At 56.1% G+C, this 21,325-nt stretch overlaps 1 protein-coding gene across 2 annotated transcripts in view; it reads right to left on the bottom strand.

Annotated features, from left to right (window-relative positions):
- Positions 1–21,325, bottom strand: part of MTCL2 (microtubule crosslinking factor 2) — a 68,410-nt gene that overhangs the window by 45,255 nt on the left and 1,830 nt on the right. For both annotated transcript variants that reach the window (XM_024559611.4, XM_045194616.3), the window contains exon 2: positions 3,358–3,582. In XM_024559611.4, coding sequence (XP_024415379.3) covers positions 3,358–3,582 — 225 coding nt within the window. The remainder of the gene's footprint in view (positions 1–3,357; positions 3,583–21,325) is intronic.

The following is a 21,325-nucleotide window of genomic DNA, read 5'->3' as shown; positions in this document are numbered from 1 at the left end:
AGCTTTGTGGCCTGGGCCTGTGCCCTCCCCTCTCTGAGCCTCAGTGGTCCTGGGCCCCCTCGGTTCTCCCAGGTGATTATAAAATCAGCCATTACTTCCCGAGCACCCATCACGTGCCTTTCACCCTCTCAGGAAGGGCTTTATTATTCTCGCTCCCAGGCTCAGAAAGGAAAGGTCACTTGCCCAAGGTCTCACTAGGAAGCTACAGAACGAGATTTGAAACGAGATAGGGTCCACTCTAGAGTCTCGCTCTCAACCTGCCCCTGCTGTTGGCCTGGAGCTGGATGACACATATCAATAGCCACAGTAAAAGTATCAATAGCAAGGCCAACGGTGGGCTCACACTGTCCAGTGCCCATAGAGCCCCACCTGCCTGCCTCACTGGATCATCTCCTGACCCTCCCAACTCTCCCACGATAGCCATAGCGGGGCTGAGCTACCACTGGGAGCGAAGCAGCTGCAGCTTCCGGAAACGGGGGCAAATCCCCAAAGCACAAACAAATGCCCTCAGTCATTAGGTCACTGTTTACAGCACTGGGCTCGCTCCTGGCTCCTGGCCTCCAGCCACGGGCGGCCCTGCCTGCTCACTGATTGGCCCTTCTGCCCTCAGCTCATGGGCCTCAGGGTGTCCGTGTCATTCTGAATCCTCTGGGAGGGGGATGGGAACTCTCACTAAGGACCTTCCCTGCAGGGCGGCACCTGAGCTCTGTGACTAAATCCAGGAACCCCGAGAGGGTAGGAATGTCACCCCCATTTCACAGATGAGGAAACTAAGGCTCAAAGAAGGGAAGCTCCTCCCCAGGTCACCCAGAAATAGACCCGAAGCCAGAACTTTTTCTCCAGCAACATCCTTTTCTAATAAAGGAGACATTTCAGTGCTGTGTCTTGGGCCTCCCACTGGGGTGCCTCCAGGTGGAAGTTTACGTCTGGTGTCAGGAACCCAACACCCTCCACAGGATCCCAGGCCTCGCGGTGGGGCCTGGGCATCTACCTGGTGAACCAGCCCTTGGGGTGGTTCCTTCCCATCCAGGGCTGTGGGGGTTCTGGCCTCTCCTCCCCGACCCTTGCCTGGCCACGGGCCCTGCTCCTGCCTTGTGAGTTCTCGCCAACAACACCACCACATCCAGCATCTGCCTATCTGCTGAGCGTCCAGAGCCAGGCTTTGTGCTCAGCTTTCCCTTTACTGATTTCACGCTATCGTCACAAAGTTCTGCACAGGTAGGGAGCCGTTTTATTTCCATTTTCCACATGAGGAAACTGAGGCTCGGAGATGTGAAGGAGCTGACCCAAGGCCACACAGCAAGCAACGGGCAGAGAAGGTCTCTGGCCCCTGCCCCTGCTGAGGTTCTGTGGGTCCTGTCAGCTGTGAGGACCGGCAGAGAGTGAGCGAGCCTGGCAGGGGGTGGAGAGGTGGGGGTGGGGCAGGGAAGAGCAGAGTGTGGGGGGGACCAAGGCCTGAGGTTCTATTCATGGCACCCTCACCAAAAACCTACCTGCTCAATAAAACCAACAGAGCCTCAAAAGCCCTGAAGATTCCATTGATCTAAGCCCATGTTTATCAGGAGGGGAAACTGAGGCCCCAAGACCTAAGAGATGGGGGCCAGTTGGGGCATGGGCCAGGGAACTAGCAGAGCAAGTCACAGAGACCCCCTGGATACCCTTCTAGGCAGCCCTGGAACCCCTCCCCGCCAGGCCCACCAGCCCTCCCTGGAGATGCCAGGGAAATCAGCACTTTGAAGACCTTCAAAATGCCCCAGAACATCCCCAGCACACGGGGCGAAATGAGGTGGCCAGAGGCATCCAGCACAGGCCTGCGTGGATGAGCTCAGCGTTCCAGCTGCAGGGACTGCTGAGCAGGGAGGGGAGGGAAAGGGGCAAGGCTGATGCTGATTGGCTAGTTCAAATACCAACAGAAGTGGCCACCCCCCTCCCCTCCCCCCAGACTGCAGAGGCCCCCTCTCACCACTGCACACAAGCACATCTATCTCTCTCTCTCTCTCTCTCACACACACACACACACACACACACACACACACACACACACACACAGCACTCTCAGCTCCTCCCACAGAGGCCCCGGCAACCCAGCCCCAGCCATCCTCCACCCCTCCTCATCTCTCTAAGGCTGACTTTGCGTCCCTGCCTGAAATCCCCATCCACCTGGGCCCAAATTCAGATTCCTCTGAGCTTCCCACACTCTTTCTCACCCCATACACTCCCAATCAGTGTCAGGCACTTGAGTATCTGTGTCACCATCTGTCCCGGGAGCTGCTCTCTCAGGTAAAGGTGCACTTTGGACTCAGAGTCATGACCTTTCTGAGATCACCATCCTCACCTGTGCGACAGACCCGCAGCCCACCGCGCACATGAGACCACAGAGCTGCGGAAGCTGGTGTGCAGCCCGCACTTACTGTTCCTCTCCCCTGCCCTTCCAGGGACCCCTTTCTCCAGCTTTCCACCTTCACCTCCTGGCTCCTCCCCCCTTCTCCCTCAGGCCTCAGCTCAGATGTCACCCCTGCATGAAGACTCCCTGGGGGCCCCAGGCTGCACCAGGTGCCCCACCCCCCGTTTCCACACCCCCCTGAGCTCGCTGGACTGAGTTCTGAGAGCAGGGAACTGAGTCCTCCCCCCACAGCGTGCTCGGCCCATGACCAGGGTTCCCATGAGCAGGGTGGACGTCTCTTCTGGAGGCCCCATCTGCCGGTTTCACCCCTCTCACTGGGGCGGAGTGAGGAGGTCGGACGGAGGCACAGGAGGCTGGTGAGCGGGAGTTCTGCCAGAGACACTGTCACTGGGCGTGCACAGCCACTTCCTTTCTCTGAGCTGCGCTTTTCTCATCTGGGAACTGGGAATGATAACAGCCAACATTCTGGGGTGTTTACAGGGACTCTACCACATATCTCCTCTGACCCTCATGGAGCCCTGGGAGGCCAGCAGGGCTGCCGTCATGCCCATCTTGAAGATGAGGAAACTGAAACTCAGGTGACTTGCTCAAAATCACACAACTAGGGCACACGAGAGCCAGGGTTGAAACCAGCCCGATCGGTGTAATAAAGAAACGTCCATGGAACTATGGGACAGCTCGGAACCCAGCCCCAGGTGTGTGGCTGCTACTCACACCGTAGCTGCTGTTAGTAGGATTCATACTGTATCACTTTGGGGCATCTCTGGTCAATGGCCTGTCAGTTCACCAGGGGTCCCCACTTTACAGATGAGGAAGCTGAGACCCAGAGAAGTGGTGCAACTTGCCCAAGGACACACAAGGAGTGAGCTGCAGGCTGACCTGGCCCCGCGCAGGCTCATGGTCCCACCCCCAACAATGGCACCCATGGGTGCTGGGGGAGGCCCTGGGCTCACCTTGACGTCCTGCTCCAGGCCTCGGATGAGCTCGCCATCCACCTGGCCAGTCTGCGCGGCGCGGAGGCTGCGGCGCTCGGCCTTGCGCAGCCGGTACTGCAGGATGCGGCAGGTCTTGCTGGCCTGGTCCAGCTGCTGGCGCAGCTCCTGCAGCTGATACACGTCCTCCTCCATGTACACGTCCCGCATCTCCAGCATCTCTGCCCGCAGCTCCTCGATTTCATCCTGCAGCGGGAGGGGGCGATCAGGTCACTAGGCCCTGTACTCCACTGCAGGCCACACCCAGCCTGGTTCTAGACACCCGAGGGTGGGGGGGAGGTGGACCTGGGTGTGGTTGGCTGAATAATGCCCCTCCTCCAAAGACGTCCACGTCCTAATTCCCAGAATCTGTGAATATGTTACCTTACACGGCAAAGGGGATCTTGCAAATGTGATTAAGGGTCTGGAGACTGGGAGATGTTCCTGTATCACCGGGGCGGCCCAGTGTGATCATGAGGGTTCTTATAAGAGGGAGGCAAGGGGATCCAAGTGGGAGAAGGAAGTATGACGTGAGGACGGAAGGATGTGCTTTGAAGAAGGAGGGATGGCCGTTAACAGAGAAATGCAGGCAGCCTCTAGACACTGGAAAAGGCAAGGGACCCTCCCCCAAGGGACCTCACAAGGAATGCAGCCCTGCCGACACCTCCTTTTCAGACTTCTGCCTTCCTTCCAGAATGATAAGGCAATAACCTAGAATTGTTTTAAGCTACTAAGTTTATGGTATTTGTTACACCAGCAATAGGAAACTGATACACTTGGGGAGAGGCTCATTCAACAACCACTTATGAGCAGCAACTGTGTACCAGGCTCTGGGCCAAGCATGCGGGCAGGGAGGAACAGTGGTGACCAAGGCTCACCACTTCTGTATCTTCTGCATGGAGCCCCAAGCCTCACTGGGAGACACACAGTAAACTAGCTAATTAAAAAAATTCAAATACCGGTAAGAGCTATGAAGACAAAAAAAAAAAAATGAAAACCCACCACCTGGGTAATAGGATAAAGCAGTGCTGTGTCAGAGGACATGGACAGGGAGGCCGTCTGTAAAGCAGGGCTATTCGAGCTGAGGCAAGAAGGAACAGTCACCCAGAGAGACACCAGGGAGAGACCGCTCTAGGCACAGGGAGCCCCAGGGTGCGTGCAAAGGCCCAGAGGCTGTAAAGAGGTCAGCTTGTCAAGACACAGCAGGAGGCCAGGGTAGCTACGCAGCTGAGGTGAAACTGGAGAAAGAGGGATCATCCCAAACAGGATGAAAGCTCATCCAGGGCCCCGGAGGGCTGAGTGAGGAGTCTGGGTTCAGGTTTTAAGGGAAGGGGTGATCTCACTTCCTCAACGCAGCTCCTGCCCACCTCTGTCAGCAGCTCCCAGACGGGCCTCACTTCCCCTTTGTCACCATGAGCGCATGTGAACTCTCTAATAGTCTGTCTCCAAGAGCCACTGTGAGTGTCTGCAGGGCCACCTCGATTCCTGGTGCATCCCCCACACCCGCACAGGGCCTCGCAGCTTGCAGGCTCCTGGCAAATACTGAGTGAATGAATCCAAGCCACAAAAAGGCATACCAATGTGGAACGAAGCGTAAGGGACGGGGATGAGCGGGGAGACCTGGGAGAAAAAACAGTGGGTAATGATTACGTCTAACAATAAATGTGAAAACTGAGTCACAGATGGAATAATACCTACTCTTAGTGATTGAATGGATTAAATGAGATTGTACATCAAAAAGAGAAAATCGGTCATGGAAGATGAATGATCTGCCAAAGGCATCCCTGGGGGGCAGAGAAAGCACCCATGGACAATGCTGATGGATGGGGTGGAGGGGGGGACAAGAAGAAAAAGTAACAACCCTGCAGGTCCTGGAGAGGGGGCCACAGTCTAGAGAACTGGGTTCACCAGCCCTCTGTGCCTCATTTTCCCCAAGGAAAATGGGTGGCTCCCTAGGAGGAATGGCCGAGGGCTGTCTAGTCGCCCAAGACTGGGAGGGTCAATTTAATTCAGGGGCAGGGTTAGGAAGCATTACCCTCCAGGCCAGTGCTTAGGGTGAAAGCTCGCTGGGGTTTAACATCCATCTGTCTGGCTTGTGGGACTCTTTCTCAAATGGTTCTGAACTTAGGAGAAGACAGAGGAGGGGACAGGTATCTGCTTCTCCAAACCCCACACACTGTCCCGTTGGTTCCCACTATCAACTGAAGGGTGAGTCCTCACTCGCCACCACAGCCTCTCTCCTAGGGGTGGGTTCAGCAGGAATAGTCACCAGGACCCCCACCCCCACCCTGACACACACACAGACTCACTGCCCCACCACCTAGCCGAGTGGAAAAAACTAAAAGTGGAAAAGGAGGAAGTGGGACAGTCAATGATCGCACCAGTTAAAGAAATGAGGAAGTGGGGGGTCCACACGCTGTCTCAGCAGGCAGATTAAAGAAGCACAAAGGAGACGGCATGCAGGAAGTGCAGGCCAGTCAGCTAAATCCAAGCTAAACCAGCCTCCAGAGGGGCCCGTGTTCAAATCCTCGCCATGCTATTTCCCAGCATCTCACTTATTCTCTCTGCAGTCACACCGACAGGACCTGGAGGCAGGAGGCTGTGGGGCTCTGAGCGCACCCAGAGCTCAGGATGAGCCGGGGGGAAGTGCAGAGGACACACAAGCTTGTGATGCTGGGCCACCTTAACAAGTAGGTGCCTAAATGGGAGGCGACATCCCCCAACGGAGGACCACATCCAGGGCACTGGAGTCATTTGGGGGAACCGTTTATTTTTGTACGTTTTAAAGAACTGATTTTTCTATTTATAAAAAGTAAACAGCGATCACAGAGACAGTTTTGAACATCCAAAAAACACAATCACTCGTTATTCTCCCTGCACCCGCAGCAACAGCATCACTGGGGGACTTGTCAGAGATTCTCAAGCCCCAACAGAGACCTATTGCATCTGCAACTCCAGGGATGGGGCTCCCAAGGGACTCAAAAGCATGGTGTTTTCTTACAGTCTTCTTCCCTAAAAGGGCAAGAGTCGTGTATCTCCGTGCCACAAGTCCCTAGCCCAGGGCCTGACACAGAGCAGGGTCTCAGTAAGCATCCATTAAATAAGTGAATGAATGAATGATCTTTCTCACACGAGCAGCTGTGTCTCCAGGCTGCCCTTCACCAGTCAATTTCTGAAAATGCAGGATGCTGCATTCACGCCAGCTCCATGTCTCCATGGTGGCCAAGGGGGGCCCAGACCCCTGGGGGGCTTATCCCAGCTGCAGGCAGAATGAGGTCAGCCCCTCCTGGCACGGCCCATGTGAGAGGGCAAGTCCACAAAGGCCGGCTTGTGGCCCGTATAGGCTGGGGCTGCTGGGACGTGGGCAGCAGAAGCTGGTGAATGCAGGATTTAGGCCAGGACTGAGCTTTCCAGGCCTGGGGTTCGGGCAGAGACATGGGGCTGCTAGGACATGGGGAAGGCACCCAGGGGAGCAGGACCCTGATTTATCCAGAGGTCCTAAGGCCTCACAGAGCCTCCGAATCTCCCAGGGCTCCTCAGTCCTGCAGTCCCAACCCTGTCCCCGGAAGGCTCTCCAGTGACTGTCTGATCCAAGTAGGGGATGGGGGTGGGAGCTTAGCCTTTCCAGCTCCTTTTGCAGAGCCTCTCCCTGCTTCTAGACACCCCCAACTGTGTGAAAGGGGGAAAGGAGGGGCCAAAGTCCACTGGACTCAGCAGACCTAGTGGCTGGCTACCCAACAAGGTTATTGGACCACCCAATATCCGTGGGGAAACCCCAAATCTCTCCCTCCACTGCAGACAAAAATAAGGCCACACTGCCTAGCAGTGCCCACCTCAGAGCCTTGAGGCCCCCCGATCATCCCTCATCAGAAAAGTCAGCGTAAAGAGGCTGGGGAAAGGTGCCCAGACCAAGCACGGCCTGCCAGCCCTCCACGCCCATTCCCGCTGGCCACTCCTTTCAGATGACCTCTCCCGGGACTGAGAATAGGGAGTCTCGGGGGCAAGGACGAGGGATAGGAGTAGAGCACCCACACTGCCACCAGGGTAGTCGGCCTTTCCCTTTATAGAAAATGCTTATTTTGCTGATTACACTGGCTTCTGCATCAGACCCAAGCCCTTCACCCGGGGACCCAAGCTGCCCCCGGCCTCCCCACTCCGGGCTTGCCGCTGTCCTTGCACCCTCCACCCCTGCCCCGGCCTGTCCAGACACGCCATGATTAAAAATAAGCTGCCACCGATGATGCTGATTGAAATAAGTCTGAGAAAGACAAATACTCTATGATTTCACTTACATGTGGGATCTGAGGGACAAACTATTGGTAAATGAACAAAACAGAAACAGACTCAGATGCAGAGACAGACGGGTGGCTGCCAGGGGAGGAGGGTCGGGGGCTGGATAAAAGAGAAAGGGAAGGGAAAAGGCAGTACAGATTGGTAACTGCAGAACAGTCCCGGGATGTGAAGTACAGAGCAGGGAATAGAGTCAATAATATTGTAATAACTGTGTGTGGTGCCCGGTGGGTACTTGAGTTATTGGGAGGATCACTTCATAAGTTACATGATTGTTTAGCCACTATTTGCACACCTGGAACTAATATAAAATAATATTGAATGTCGACTCTAATTGAAAAAAATAAAAATAAATAAATAAATAAATAAAAAGCTACCACCTATTGGGAAGCTCGCTAATCACCAGGCGCCAGCCCAGGCACAGGGTGTGCACAATACCCTTACCAGCCCTGTGAAATAGATACTGAAAACGCTCCCATTTTGTAGATGAGGAAGCTGAGGCTCAGAAGTTTTCCAGACCTGCTCAAGCAAGGGAGGGTAGAGCTGGAATCGGAACAGGCCCTGTGACCTTGGGTTCGTGCCTCCGAACTGTGTTCTACACCCTGGTTTGCTTGGGCTCTTCGCTCTGCAAGAATGGCCTTTGCCAGGCTAACTACTACTAATTTCATCCTTCTAGAACATTCCCTCCTCCCCCAATCTGATTCAGCTCCCACACTCTGAACTCCATTCACCTCTTGTGCTAAGAACTTTAGGTTGTATTCGCCTGGTTTCAAGTCTATCTTCCCCAGGAGCTGGCGGGGGGGGGGGGGGGGGGGAGGGGGGCAGGTGCTGGCTCTGACTCGTGTCTGGTCCCCAGCATTGCTCAGGATGTGGTCCAGAGCATCACTGTCTCTGGGTGGATGAATGAATGAAAACACGAGCATGGCTTCTGCCCTGCCCAGTCTCTGCACAGCCCAGCGGGACAGGCCCTCCTGATCCCAGCCCCAAGCCAGCTGCAAAGAGTCAGAAAGAGCCTGGGCAGCTCCAGGGCTGGGCTCAGACCCCCACGCCACCCCAGGAAGAGGCGCAGGGTCTATCTACCCAGGGAACCTCCTGCTCACCCACCCGCTGCCTGTCCACAAAGTGCATCTCTGTCCATCCTCCCACCCCTACCCGCCCCACCCCCCGATGATCCATGAAGTCAGCCTGCAGGAAGCAGCCTCTCAGAGGCAGGCCTGCTCCCTGCAATGGACCGGTTCCCAGGTATCCTGGGGGAATTGGCCAGGAAGAGTCTCTTGTCCGTGCCGGGCTGGAGGGCCAAACATGAGCTCATACTACTGCTAATAACGCGAGCTCGCACAGGGCTTCGCGGTTTATGGAGACATTCCATCTGGATCATCTCATGGGTCCTCCCAGAAACCCCACAGACAGGCAGGAGAGGATTCACCACCCTGTTCCAGAGACGGAGAACTGGGAGAGACAGGGAAGGGGGGGCCGGGCCCACAGCCCCTCAGAGGGCCCTCCCAGCAGGGCTCCAACTGTGAACTTCGGGGTCCTTCGTGTTCACCAGAACTCAGGCTGTACACGAATGTGGGTGGGAAGAAAACAAATTACGTCTTTATTTTCACTAACCTCTACCTACAGATCACCATGTGCTTCCATTCTGATCAAGCCACCATTCCAGTGGCAGTGCCTGTGACTTGGCCACCAAAAGAAACCACAGGTATTTCCACGGGTATTTCCATAGCACCTAAGAGTGGTTGCAGAAGTGTCGAAATACCGTTTACACTCATCAGCGCTTTGAAATTACAGTAGTAAGCAGACCTGCCCCCAGATCTGATGAGTTGATAAACACACATATTACTATAGCATAATTTAAAAATATAATTCAAAAACTACATTTGGTTTCCTCTAGAGTTTATTTCAAATATTTAAAAACATTACTCTGAGAATTATTCTCAGCAGAGAGCTTAAGGCACAAGATAAGACGGAGCCTCCGTTTTCTCCACAGCTGCCTCATCTGCGAGGCCCTGGCTCTGCACCATCCGGACCTAAAGCTGGAAGAGCAGAGCTCCGCTCTCAAGGCACATTTTAAACGTTCCAGGAACGAACGCCTTCTGTGGGAAACATACATCGACGTGAGAAGGTCAATCTTTGTACAGTGAGGGCAGACGGGAAGTTTCGGCGTGGGGCCCACTGGGACACGGGCAAGAGGCTCCAGACGCACGGGTCTGATGGAACCGTCTGCAGGAGTGGATGATGAGATGGTCACCTGACCTGCGGGGCTGGGAATGAAAGTGACTGGATAGGAGGCCCCTCTACAGAAAGACAGCAAGTGGCGATGGGTGGTGTGAACCCCAACAACAGCTCCCAGCTGGCCCTGAGGGCGCAGGAGGTTCTTGAAGGCAGGAGGAGGCCACCTCTTAACCAGCCACCCCAGGGGGACTGTTCCAGAACAGAAGTCCCCTGGCCATCTCCTACCCGGGAGTCAGCCCCTGTTGTGCCCCATGGGAGGTGCCTGTTTGCCCAGCACCCCCGGGGATGCTAAGTGGGCCCTGCAGACCACATTCCAGAAAGCCTGGTACACAAGGCTGGGTCAGGAACGGGGAACCGATATCTCGACCGCCTTCCACTCTGCACCTGTCTCCACCTCTTCACCCCTCCACCTCAAATGCCACTTCGACCAAGAAGCTTCCCCAGCTGCCCCGGGGGCACCGCCCTTCTGTAAGAACAATTAGTGAGTATCTGTGGTGGGCCAGGTCGCTCACAGAGTCATTGGATTTAATCCACATGATGGCCAGTTTGCTCCCCGCTAGTTTGTTCTCCACACTGTAGAGGGAGTGATTTCTTTTTTAACCTCATCTCTCTCCTGTTTAAAACCCTCCAATAACCACCAAAATCTGGAAACAGCCCAACTGTCCCTCAGCTGGTGAACAGATCCATGGTGAATGGAATACTACTCGGCAATAACAAGGAACGGACCTCCAGGACCACAGTGGGAACGAAGCTCAGATCTGTGAGCGAGGTGAAGGCAGCCGGGCTCAGCAGGCTGCACACTGCACGGTGCCATTTACACGACGTCCTGGAAAAGGCACGACTACAGGGACAGAAAACAGGTCAGCGGCTGTCAGAGGCTGGGGGCGGCAGGAGGGACTGACCACAAAGGGGCACAGGGGCATGTCAGGGGCATGTCAGGGGCGATGCTGGTGGTGCTTACAGAACTGCGTGCATCCATCAAAACCCATTTTACTCTACGTAAATTATCCGGCCTGCAAGCCAACAAAAGCCAGATCTCTGCCCACTTCTCCATCTTCATGTCCGCCCCCCGCCGCACCCTTGTTGGCTACATCCCAGCCACTCGGGGCTTCTCCTCGCAGCCAGAAGACACCTGGCCTGTCCCACCTCTGCCCTTGCCATTCCCTCTGTCTGCCTTCCCTGCCCTGCACCTCTGCACGACCTGCTCCCCTCCATGCCACCTCCTCAGAGAAGTCTTCCAGCCTCCTCAAGGCCCACTGTGTCCACCTCAAACCCGTGTTTCTTTCAGCGACTGTACTGCAGGTTTATTTGTGATCTTAATTATTTTACTTATTGGTCTGTTTGCTTAGGGAATGCAGGTTTCTACCACTACGTCGTGAACTTCAGGTGGGGAGAGACCAGCACGGTGCGTGGCACGCAAAGGAACAGCTCAATAAACAGCCGCTGAATGAAATGACGGGTCCTGGCAGGGGAAGGCTACCATCCCGTTCCACTCCCCTGCAGGAAGCCACTTCTAGTCAGCGCAGCTGCGTCTGCATTTAATTCTCTGGTTCTGTAGAGCTAATGCCCATGGAGGCTTCGGACCCCAGTGCACTCCTGGGGCGCATCCCTGCCAGACTCCAAACCTTACCCAACAGACCACTTCCTCCCCAGGTTCCAGGGACCTGACTGGCTAATGGGCAAACGGACCCAGGAAGAGTGAGAGCTGAACTGAGGGATCCAGAACCTTTGCTCTGTGGGACAGCACCCACCCTGTGGAGGAACAGGAGCCTCTGTGTGGGCCGCCCTCTCCCACACTGCCCTGGTCACCACAGTCCCTCCCTCGGGCCAAAGCCCAGGCTGCCTACCCATCTGCCACCCTGGCTCTGGCCCGGACCACTCAGCCCAGCCCAGAAGGCCTGACCTGCAGGGTGGGCCAGCAGTGGCCACAGGGGCGGCATGCCAGCACCCCCGAGAGGCCAGGGCAGCCATCTGCTGTCCCTTCTGCCCATCCCCCAGGGTCTGTCAACTCTCCAGATGAGATCATCGTACTTGGACCCCAAGGAGGGCAGAAGGCTCCACAAAGCTCCACTTCCTCCCAGCTCCAAGGCAAAGACTCTGGGCATAGCAGTAGGGCCAGGGGAACCCCAAGACTCCATCTTTTCACAGACAGAGACACTGAGGCCTGGAGGTGGACTGGGACAATCCCACAGTCCCCTAGAGGGTCCACAGTTGAGCAGGAAGGGACTCTGGGCTCTTGTCTCCCAGCCCAGAGCTCAGTCCAGCTTAGCCTCCTTGGATGGAAGCTGGGCTCTCGTTTTGGGGGAGTGAGGGTCCAGGGTCCTGAGGAAGGTGGGCCGGGAAGCCCAAGCAGGCACTGCTGTGCCACGCAATGCCCCTATTCCAGCTGGCCCAGAGGCCGCCTCGTCCAGTGACTCAGAGGGTCACGAGGGAAGACCAGGGTCCTAGACTTGCATCCTGACCCCCAATAAATAACGGACAGGTTGCCGCCAGAGCACACCCCCTCTGCCAGCCACATGAAAGGCAGCACAGGTCACCTCCTGTCTCTGCCAGCTCCATCGGACTGATGGGGAACCGAGGTCAGAAAGGTCAACTTTGTTGCCCAAAGTCACACAGTAAGGGGGACACTGAGTTCAGTCTGAGCTCTGAAAAACTAGACTACAGAGTCCCTATAGTGGGACCACAGCGACAGCAATTATAGCTCATATTTGCAGGGGCTTACCGTGTGTCAGGCACTCTGAGGGGAAGCCCATTATCTTGTGCTCAACAACAGTCCTCTGGAGGGGCGCTATTGTTTTATGCCCATTTTTCAGGTAAGTAAATGGGGGCTCAGAAAGATAAAGGCTCCACAGCCAATCAGGAGAGGACACACCCCCTACCCCCAGATCTGGAACAGCTCTGTGACTGACCCCACAGATGCTCCCTCTGCTGGGGAGCTGTGCATGGGAGCGTGCCCGCGTGTGCATGTGCTGGGGGAGAGATCAGGCCTGGCTTGTCACTGCCCCATTCCAGGCTTCACCAGACAGAGCAGGGAGACATCTGCAGCCCCCACTGCCTCTGGGTGGGGGACAGGCGCTCATAGGAAGGGCCCCTGCCCTTGTCCCTACTGTCCTTCCTCTGTGAACAGGAAGGAAGGCAGTATTTGGATCTGGATGTGTTTAAAACATCTCCTAAACGGCCTCTGGGCTGCAGCCAAATCTCTGAGCAGGAAGAAAAAAGGGCTCTGAGGTCTTCGGGCCTGGACCACACAGCCTGAGGAGCCAGCACCCCTGGCCCTTCACAGTGCAGAGCCTTTGCTCCTGCCCCTGCCCCTGCCCGGCCATCTGGAAAGAGCTGCACAGGACCCCAGTCCTTCTGCCTCTTGACGGCTGTGTGACCTTTGACCATCTCCTTGACCTCTCTGAGCCTCAGTTGATACCTGTGTAAAAGGCATGAACTAAATCCTGCCCTGGTCAGGTCTCTGCCCTAGTGTTGAATACACGGAGGGAGGGACTTGCTGGGAAACCTGTAATTACCCAATTAATAACCTAATTACAGTTGAGGCAAATCCCCCGAAGGAGCCTACAGGAAGCTCTAGGTGTCTAACACAGGAGCCTGGCCTGGAGATGAATGCACGAAGGTGGAGGACGGAACCAAGGGAAGGGGGAGCAGACCTAGCAAGTGCAAAGGCCCTCCGGCGGGAACTACAGCCCAGGAGCAGAGGCCTGGGGTGCATGGAGCACTGGGAGCTTGGGTGGAGGAACAAGGGCGAGGCTGAGGGAGGCAGGACCACGCAGGCTGCTCAGGCACTTGGGCAGGGCCACGGAGAGGTGCAGAGGGGAGAGGCTGATGCAGCTGACCCAGAAGGTCTCGGGTGTATCTGAGGCAAAACCAGAGGAAATGTTGGGCTGGTCCAGTTTGGCTGTGGCACCCCAAATTGATTTTACGCTTGGGAACCCCAAGACGACCCTCCACTAGCACAGGAGTCTTCTGGGTTACAGAGCCGGCAGCACTGGCCTCGGCTGCCCCGAGAAGTCTGGGGAGGGGAGGAAAGGGGGGACACGAGATAGAGGTGTGTCTGGGGAAGCCCATGATGCTGTTCAGCTCCACACACACCTCCCAGGCCCCTGCTCCGTGCCTCTACCCCCACCCAGAGCCAGGCACAGCAGCGCCACCAAGGACCCGGGGCCCAGAGGCAGTCAGAGAGACCCACTGAGTCAGGAGGGCAGTCAGCTGGGAGCCCTCACCCTGAGCTGCTCCGGCGGATCCTCACAAACACGCGTTCTCTGACGCCGTCCTCACGGCAACACTGCAGGGTGAGTACCATCAGCATCGCAGCTTCACAGACGAGGAGACTGAGGCCCATAAAGGGGAAGCTCACAGAGGACAAGGCGGAGCCAGGATTCCAGCCCAGGTCTGCCTGGCTCTAAACCACAGCACTCTCAGCCGCCTTGGACACTAGGGAAGGGCTGGACCTTCTCTGCCCCCTGCCACTCCTTGGAAAGGCCAGTACAGTCTGCTGAGAATGCAGACCTGTGGGACTCTAGTGAATGCCAGGGTCAGCCTGGCCCCAAACACTCCAAGGTCCCTGACTCTTCCCCCACCCCAGCTCCAAGTTCCTTCTGGCACCAGAGGGCAGAGAATGTGACCACAGATGAGGTCATTCCTTTGGGGCACGGGGATGAGGAGGGTAATGACCTTAGTAATAACCTTGGCTGCTGGTCCAGCCCCTGCCTGGAGCCATGGGGAACTCCCTCCACCCTGAGGGATCACTCCCCTCCTCTGTGCCCAGGACAGTGCTGGAAGCACCCTATAACTAAACACTAATTCTCCAGAATTTCCTGCAAAAAAAGGGATTAAGTTCCCATTTCACTGACAGGAAGACAAGTTTGATATGGGGATTTGCACGTGGAGGAGATCAGGCACAGGGAGTAGGTGACAAAGCAAGGTTTGGCCCCAGACCTGACTCCAAAGGCAGAATTTGTCCGTGAGACCACACAGCCTCCCTCCCTCCCAGCCTGGACCCCTGAGCCTTGTACTCAGCACTACAGACACATGGAAAGGGGGCAGCTCCTAGCCTTGCTATAGGTCAGTGTGCCCCCTCTCGTCAAGGCATTCACATAGCCTCAGCTCTGCACTCAATGCCTCTCTCAGTCTCTCCCTCACCACGGCCCCGCCCGCCACTCCCTCCGCTCTCAAGTTTCAAGCCTGCAGCCTGCCCGCAGCACACCTGCAGACCCTGGTCACTGCCTTTCATTCAATCACGCAACAAACATTGACCGAGTCCCTACGACATGTCAGGCACTGTTCCAACAGCTGGACACACAGACAACCACTCCAGGCTGACTCCTCAGCTCCAAGGCCCCCTCTTCCAGGAAACCTTCCAGGCCTCTCCTCTGAATGCCCACATCTCCTCCAACTCCTCTACCCTGGCCTCCTTCACTGGTCGGCACGCGGGACAGGGCTCGCTTTAGGCAGGGAGTGACTGGGCTCTCCACGGCCCCCAGTGAGGAAAGAGGGGCAGGAGGAGGGAGACGAGGGCGAGCCGGAAATCCTGAAGAGATTAGAAGGGAGTTGCCCCTGGGCAGTGTTTCTCCCGTGCGCAGGCCTGACCGGTGCTCCATGCCACTCAGTCCACTGGGCCCAGGCCCAAATGCGGAGCACCTAAGGGCCTTTGGTGCAGCTTCACTTGACTTGGTGACCTGCCAGCCCCCCCGCCACCTACCACCCAGCCCCAGCCAGGTTTCCTAGGGCCTCGGACCCAGGTCACAAAATCATACTCATGGTTCCCAGAAGCCCTGTGGAAGGAAGCCTTGTAGAGGGGCTAAAAACAGTAGTTTGTACACATTAGCTCCAGGGAGACACGGACCAGGATTTCCTGTGTTTCTGTGTGGGTGAAACATCGCTGCCAGTGTGTGTGTGTGTGTTTGTGTGTGTACGCGCACGCGCCTGGGCACCTGGGCTGGTAGGTCTTCAGCTCCCGTTAGCAAAAGCTACAAGTCTGACACCCTTGTGCGTACGTGGCCACGTGTTTCTCCGGGGTGTGTCTGTGAGCCCAGGTGCTGTGCGAGCAAGAGCCTCTGCTGCTCTCCTTGGGGGAGAGGCCGTAGGGGTAACCGGGCTGCGAGCTTACCTCTGTGCCCACCTGGCAGGGGCCGACCTGTGGGTTTCCATGGATGCTAGAGCCTGAGTGTAATGCGTCTGTGTGTCCATCTCCGGGACATGGCCACGCACGTCAGGGGGGTGCACGGTGTGTGCGAGGGTGTGTTTCTGAGCTGGGTCTTCCTAGAGGGCGTTAGTGTCTGCTGTGTCTGTTCGGTAACGTGCAGGTGTGATGACGAGATGGGAGGCCATACGTCTGCCTGGGTCGGTGCACTTCTCTGCGCGCGTCTCCTCTCTAATGTGTCTGGAGCCGTGCCTCGGGAAGCACACAACGAGAGCGTGCCACTGGGTGTGTGGATTTCTGGGCACAAGCTGTGAATGCATGTGTGTGTGTGTGCGCTCGCCAGAGTGTGCCCAGGGACACAGGCCCAGCCCCTCTGCGAGGAATGCTGGGAGCCCTGGGAGCCGTGTCCCCTCAGGCCCCAGCAGCCGCCGCCTCACATTTTCCATCTCATTTTCCATCTCACTGGAGCTACCCACTCCCCCCCCCAATACCACCCTGCCATGACAGGCAAACTGCCGAGGATTCTTAAAGACCCACGCTTCTCCTGGGCCACCTCTCAAATGCCAAGGGAGGGCTGGGACTCAGGGAAGGGACCAGCCAGCAGCTTTATTGACCATGATGACCACCCCTCCCCCATCCAGTGACAGACAGACTGGAGCCCTCCCCCTAAAGCTTCCAGGAGCAGAGAAGAACTTCACAACTTGCTGGCCTGGTACCCAGGAGGCACTCAGAAAACATGTGTTGAATGAATGAATGAATGAATGAATGGGTGTCTAGAGAAGCAGGTAAGAGAAAGGTGAGGACTGAGAGAGGCAGTGACATTTACTGTGCCCTTGATCTATATCATCACAGTGAAAAGCATCCCCGTGACCCTGGGGCAAGCAGGCTTACCCCCCATTTTACAGGAGAAGAAACGGGCTCAGAAAGGTGGAGTATTTCACCCCGGGTCACACAGCTTGTGACTGACAAAGGCGTCAAGAACCCTGCTCTGTGAAACTGAAGCTGCCTCCTATGTGAGAGAGAATGGAACAGCGACGGGAGAAGGGCTGTCTAGGGTGGTCTGCAAGTACATCAGCCGTGCGACCTTGGCCATGCTTCATAGCCTCTTGGTTTCCTCGTTTGTCCAAGGGGTCTGATACCAGACCCTTCCACACAGGACCGCTATGAGGTTAAAGGGCTTACTTAGCCCAGAGCTGGGCACATCACAAGTGATTGACAGTTTAACAAGAGCCAAAAAGTCCAGGGATCAGTGGTCTGGGGGTCCCCAGGCCGCCTCTAACATTCCAGCACCCTGGGCTTCAGCCCAACCCTTATCAAACCCTGAAGGTTGGATCCAAACCCCCATCACTTCCTCCAGGATCTCAGATCCCTGATCCCAGTACAGTTTGCATCAGTGCCGGCACATATTCACATACATGTCTGCACACACACGCACCCCATCCCCACCTGCGGGCTCCAGACGCCCCGGTCCCAGCGTGTTATTCTCCGCATTCCCAGCCAGTTTTTGCCTAGAGCCTGGCACACAACAGGATTCCTTGCACCAGCCCATGTACCCCAGACTAGATGCACTGTTAGCAAGCAAAAGCTCACACTGTTCCAGTCGTCCTGCAGAAAGAGGAGGACCCAGAGGTAGACCAATGAGGTTTGGAATCCTGGCTGTGTGCCCTGGAGCCTCCATTTACCCAAATGTTCAATGGGAGCTGGGGGTGGATTAGATGCTTCCGCTGGGCCCTTCTGGGCTGACATCTCGATTGGCTGCACTTCAAACACTCAAATCCCCTGCAAGGGGGTAGGAAGGCTTTGCTCCATGGAGCACACGCAGCATGGAATGTGATCATACCTTTTTGTCCTTCCTGGAGCAGCTCCCGATTTATTAATATCCTACAGCTAAGGGGACCCACCCTCTGGGCTTCTCCCAGCTCCCCCAAGAATGAAAACACAGACATCCTGTCTACTCATTGGTTAAAATATGAACAATTCCCCAAGAGATGAAGGATTTCACTGCTTGTAAAATGCTTTCTTGAATATTCACACCTTCCTTAGTCCTGACAACGATCCTATGTAGTTGCCCAGGCAGGTTCCATAATCTTAATTATGTAGATGAAAAAAAAAAGCAGCTCAGACAGGCCACGTGACTTGCCCATGGCCACACAGTAAAAGGCAGACTTAGGTCTCAAAGCCAGGTCTTTGGGCTCCTCTGCTCAGATTCTTCCATCCACACCTGGTGGGTCCCCAGCAGGTCCTCACCGTGTGGGGGGTGACAGTCAGTGGTGATGGGGAGCTGGAAGATCTCAGACCACCAGGGCCCTGAAGGTCAAATACAGTCCCTGTGTCTGCTCTGCAGCTAAAGCCGCATCTCAGAACCCTGAAACTGCAAAGGTGAATAACCGGCAGACTTCCTTGGCTGGAAGGGACCCCGAGGTCAGGCAGCTCCACTGGAGCCAGCACATGAGTCTCCCCCTGTATCCTCCTCGAGTGATCACGACCACCCGCACTTTGTGCAGTTTACAGGCTGCTTTCCACCAACGCCATGTCTTCATCCAAACATGCGAGGTCGCCCAGACTCTCTGAATAACTCAGGTGACAATGAGCTTACTCCCTTCCCTGCAGCAGCTCCTTCTACCATGTCACTGGGGGAGAGCTGCCCACACTCGCCCCACTTGGGCCCCAGGGCAGGCGTCATGTGACAAGAGATCTGCCATCACCAGTTGACAATTCCCAGTGTCCCCCACCGCTGGAAGATGAGCCCGAACAGGGCCCCACCAGACTCTATGGGACTCAAGCCAAGGAGCACGGGGCCTGCAGGGGACACACTAGGGATCTAGATTCCTTCTCCTGGTAACTCAGCTCATGCATCTTAGAAGCCAAGTGGCCCAGAGGGGCAGGAAGTGTGTCAAGAGAGCGCTGCTGCCTGGAGAACTGGCTCTGGGACCTGCCAGCCCTTCGCCGCCCTGGCCACGGTTCCCCGTCTGCAGAACGAACACATCCACGCCTCCCGTGTTGGCTCCTATACTTGTAGTACACCTTCAATCACCAGATTTCCACCTCGCCTCTGCGAGGCTGGCAGCTGGGTTCAACAAAGCTCTGGAGAAGTTCAGGGACCAACCCAAGTGTGCACAGCGAGAACTGTGCACTCTGGCCCTGCTTGCCTCTCATCCAAGCTCCTTCTTCTTCCAGCCTAGATGCTTGCTGTTTCTCGAAATCAACTAGCTTTTCTCTACTTCAGCTGGCTCCATATATCAACCGTCAGCCCTAGGCCTCTCTGAGCGCCCCCAGAGCCATCTCCATGTGCTCTTGGCACACTGTACCCTTATTGTGACCCATATTGTGATTTGCTGTATGACTACTGTTTAATCCCAGCCTCCCCGACTAGACCCAATGCTCCAGGAAAACAGACACCTCATCCTTGTCCACGGCTGCATGCCCCTACCCCCCCGATCTGCACTAGTGTCTGGTACACAGTAAGCACTAAATAAATAGTTGGTGAATGAATGAGAAGTCAGGAGAAAGAGCCCAGCCTGCTGCAGATGGGGAGGAGGATCTACTCTGCCCCCACAGAATCCACAAGAGAACATAAAAGGCGTCCATGGAAATGTGTCACATACCACTTGAGAATAGCAGTGATGACAGCTACTCTCATCCGAGGCTCACTACACGCCAGACGCTCTGGTGGTGTTTGCACACATTATCTCATTTAACCCTTACGGCTGGAAAACGGGTGATGGGCCTTTTTACAATGAGAAAACTGAGGTCCAGAGACATTAAGTAACTTGACCAAGACCACAAAGCCAGGAAGCTACAGACCTCAAATGCAACAGCGGCTTGAGGCCTGCATACAAAGCCAGAAACACTGCACGAACGGGAGAAGCTGAGGCTCAGCCTTGGCCTTGGCTGTGGGAGGTCCCCAAGCAGGCCCTGGCCCCTAGGAGACCTAAGACTCAACCCCCAGCCCTTTGGGACTGTGTTTCATCTGAACAGTAATGGGTGGCTCAGACGGACCCCAGAACTCTGCCTGGTGACTTCCCGGGATGGACAGCAGGCCACGGGGGTGGGTGCATGAGGGGATCCTGAAGCAAAGCTCTAAGGCCCATCTTCTCTACCCAAGGTGAACAGTGGAGGCAGGGGGTGGGAGGGAGGACTTCAGGGTCTACATTTAGAGCATCTCAAGCAGAAAGGACAGGAAGCAGCTCAGAGCACCAAGAGGGCAGTGCCAGGCCTCGTCGCTTGCCTCCCTCCTCCCACCCACCTTCTACTTGTCCTCTCCTCACCACTGGCTTCTGAAGACTGCAGGAGCTGCATGAACCCCTGCCTGTCAACACTGAGCAGCTTTCGGAAGACTTAACCAGGGGTGCATTATCCTGACTGAGACAGGCCCTGTCCTTCTATTCTACAAGCATGTACTGAACACATGCTGGATAGCAGGTGCTGGGGAAATGGGGAGGGGGAGACGTGGTTGAGCAAGACCTCAAACACTCCGACAGGAGGGAGGCGCACTTGGCCAGGAGAGGCACGATGCAACGCTAAGTGGTGCCAGGCCAGCATAAATCACCAGCGCACTGTTAGCTCCGTGGCTCTCGGCCAGGGGCACTCGGGATGTCGTGCCAGGCCATCAACTGACGAGAGTAGGTGCCATTTCAACCTCCTCCCAAACTCTGCCCAGCCAGCGGCAGTAGATGAGAGCCCAGGAAACTTCCAAGATGCCTGGCCAAGGTCGACACACGAGGTCTGGGTTGTCCCTAAAGCTGCCACAGTGCCAAGCCTGGCCTGCGCCCAGCAGGTGCTCACGCTCACTAAAAGGGGGAAGGCAAAGCCTGACCTCCCAGGGCAGCTCTCAGGCCCCCCAAGTGTCTAGAGGAAATGCCCCTTTCAGGCAGGAATTTAGGAAGCTGCCTCTGAACCGGTTCTCCCACGACATCATCCTCGCAGGCTGTGGGACCGTTAGACTGGGCGGAAGTCGGACTCCAGCCAAAGGGATGTTCCCAGATGTCATGCTTTCAAACAGTACCCGCCCTGAAAGGCAGGCGGGGACAGGCCTCTGCCAGGGAAAGCCCTGAGCAGACTCTGGGTGGTGTTCCGCCCTCTCCTTGACATGGGCTGGCCACAGGTCTCCCTGTGGCAGCACGCACACCAGTGCCTGCCCCAAAAAAGGAGATCCACCGAAGGCCTGCCCTCTGGCCTGGGGATGGGGATTCTGAGCAGCTGAAGCCAGAGGTCCAGCCCCTCTGCCATGCAGGCATCCTGCAAAGCAGTTTTCTCACCCCTCCTCCCTTCCCAAATCAG

This window comes from Desmodus rotundus, chromosome 6 (genome assembly GCF_022682495.2).
Source record: "Desmodus rotundus isolate HL8 chromosome 6, HLdesRot8A.1, whole genome shotgun sequence".
Taxonomy (NCBI): domain Eukaryota; kingdom Metazoa; phylum Chordata; class Mammalia; order Chiroptera; family Phyllostomidae; genus Desmodus; species Desmodus rotundus.
This window is presented reverse-complemented; position numbering and strand designations above follow the sequence as displayed.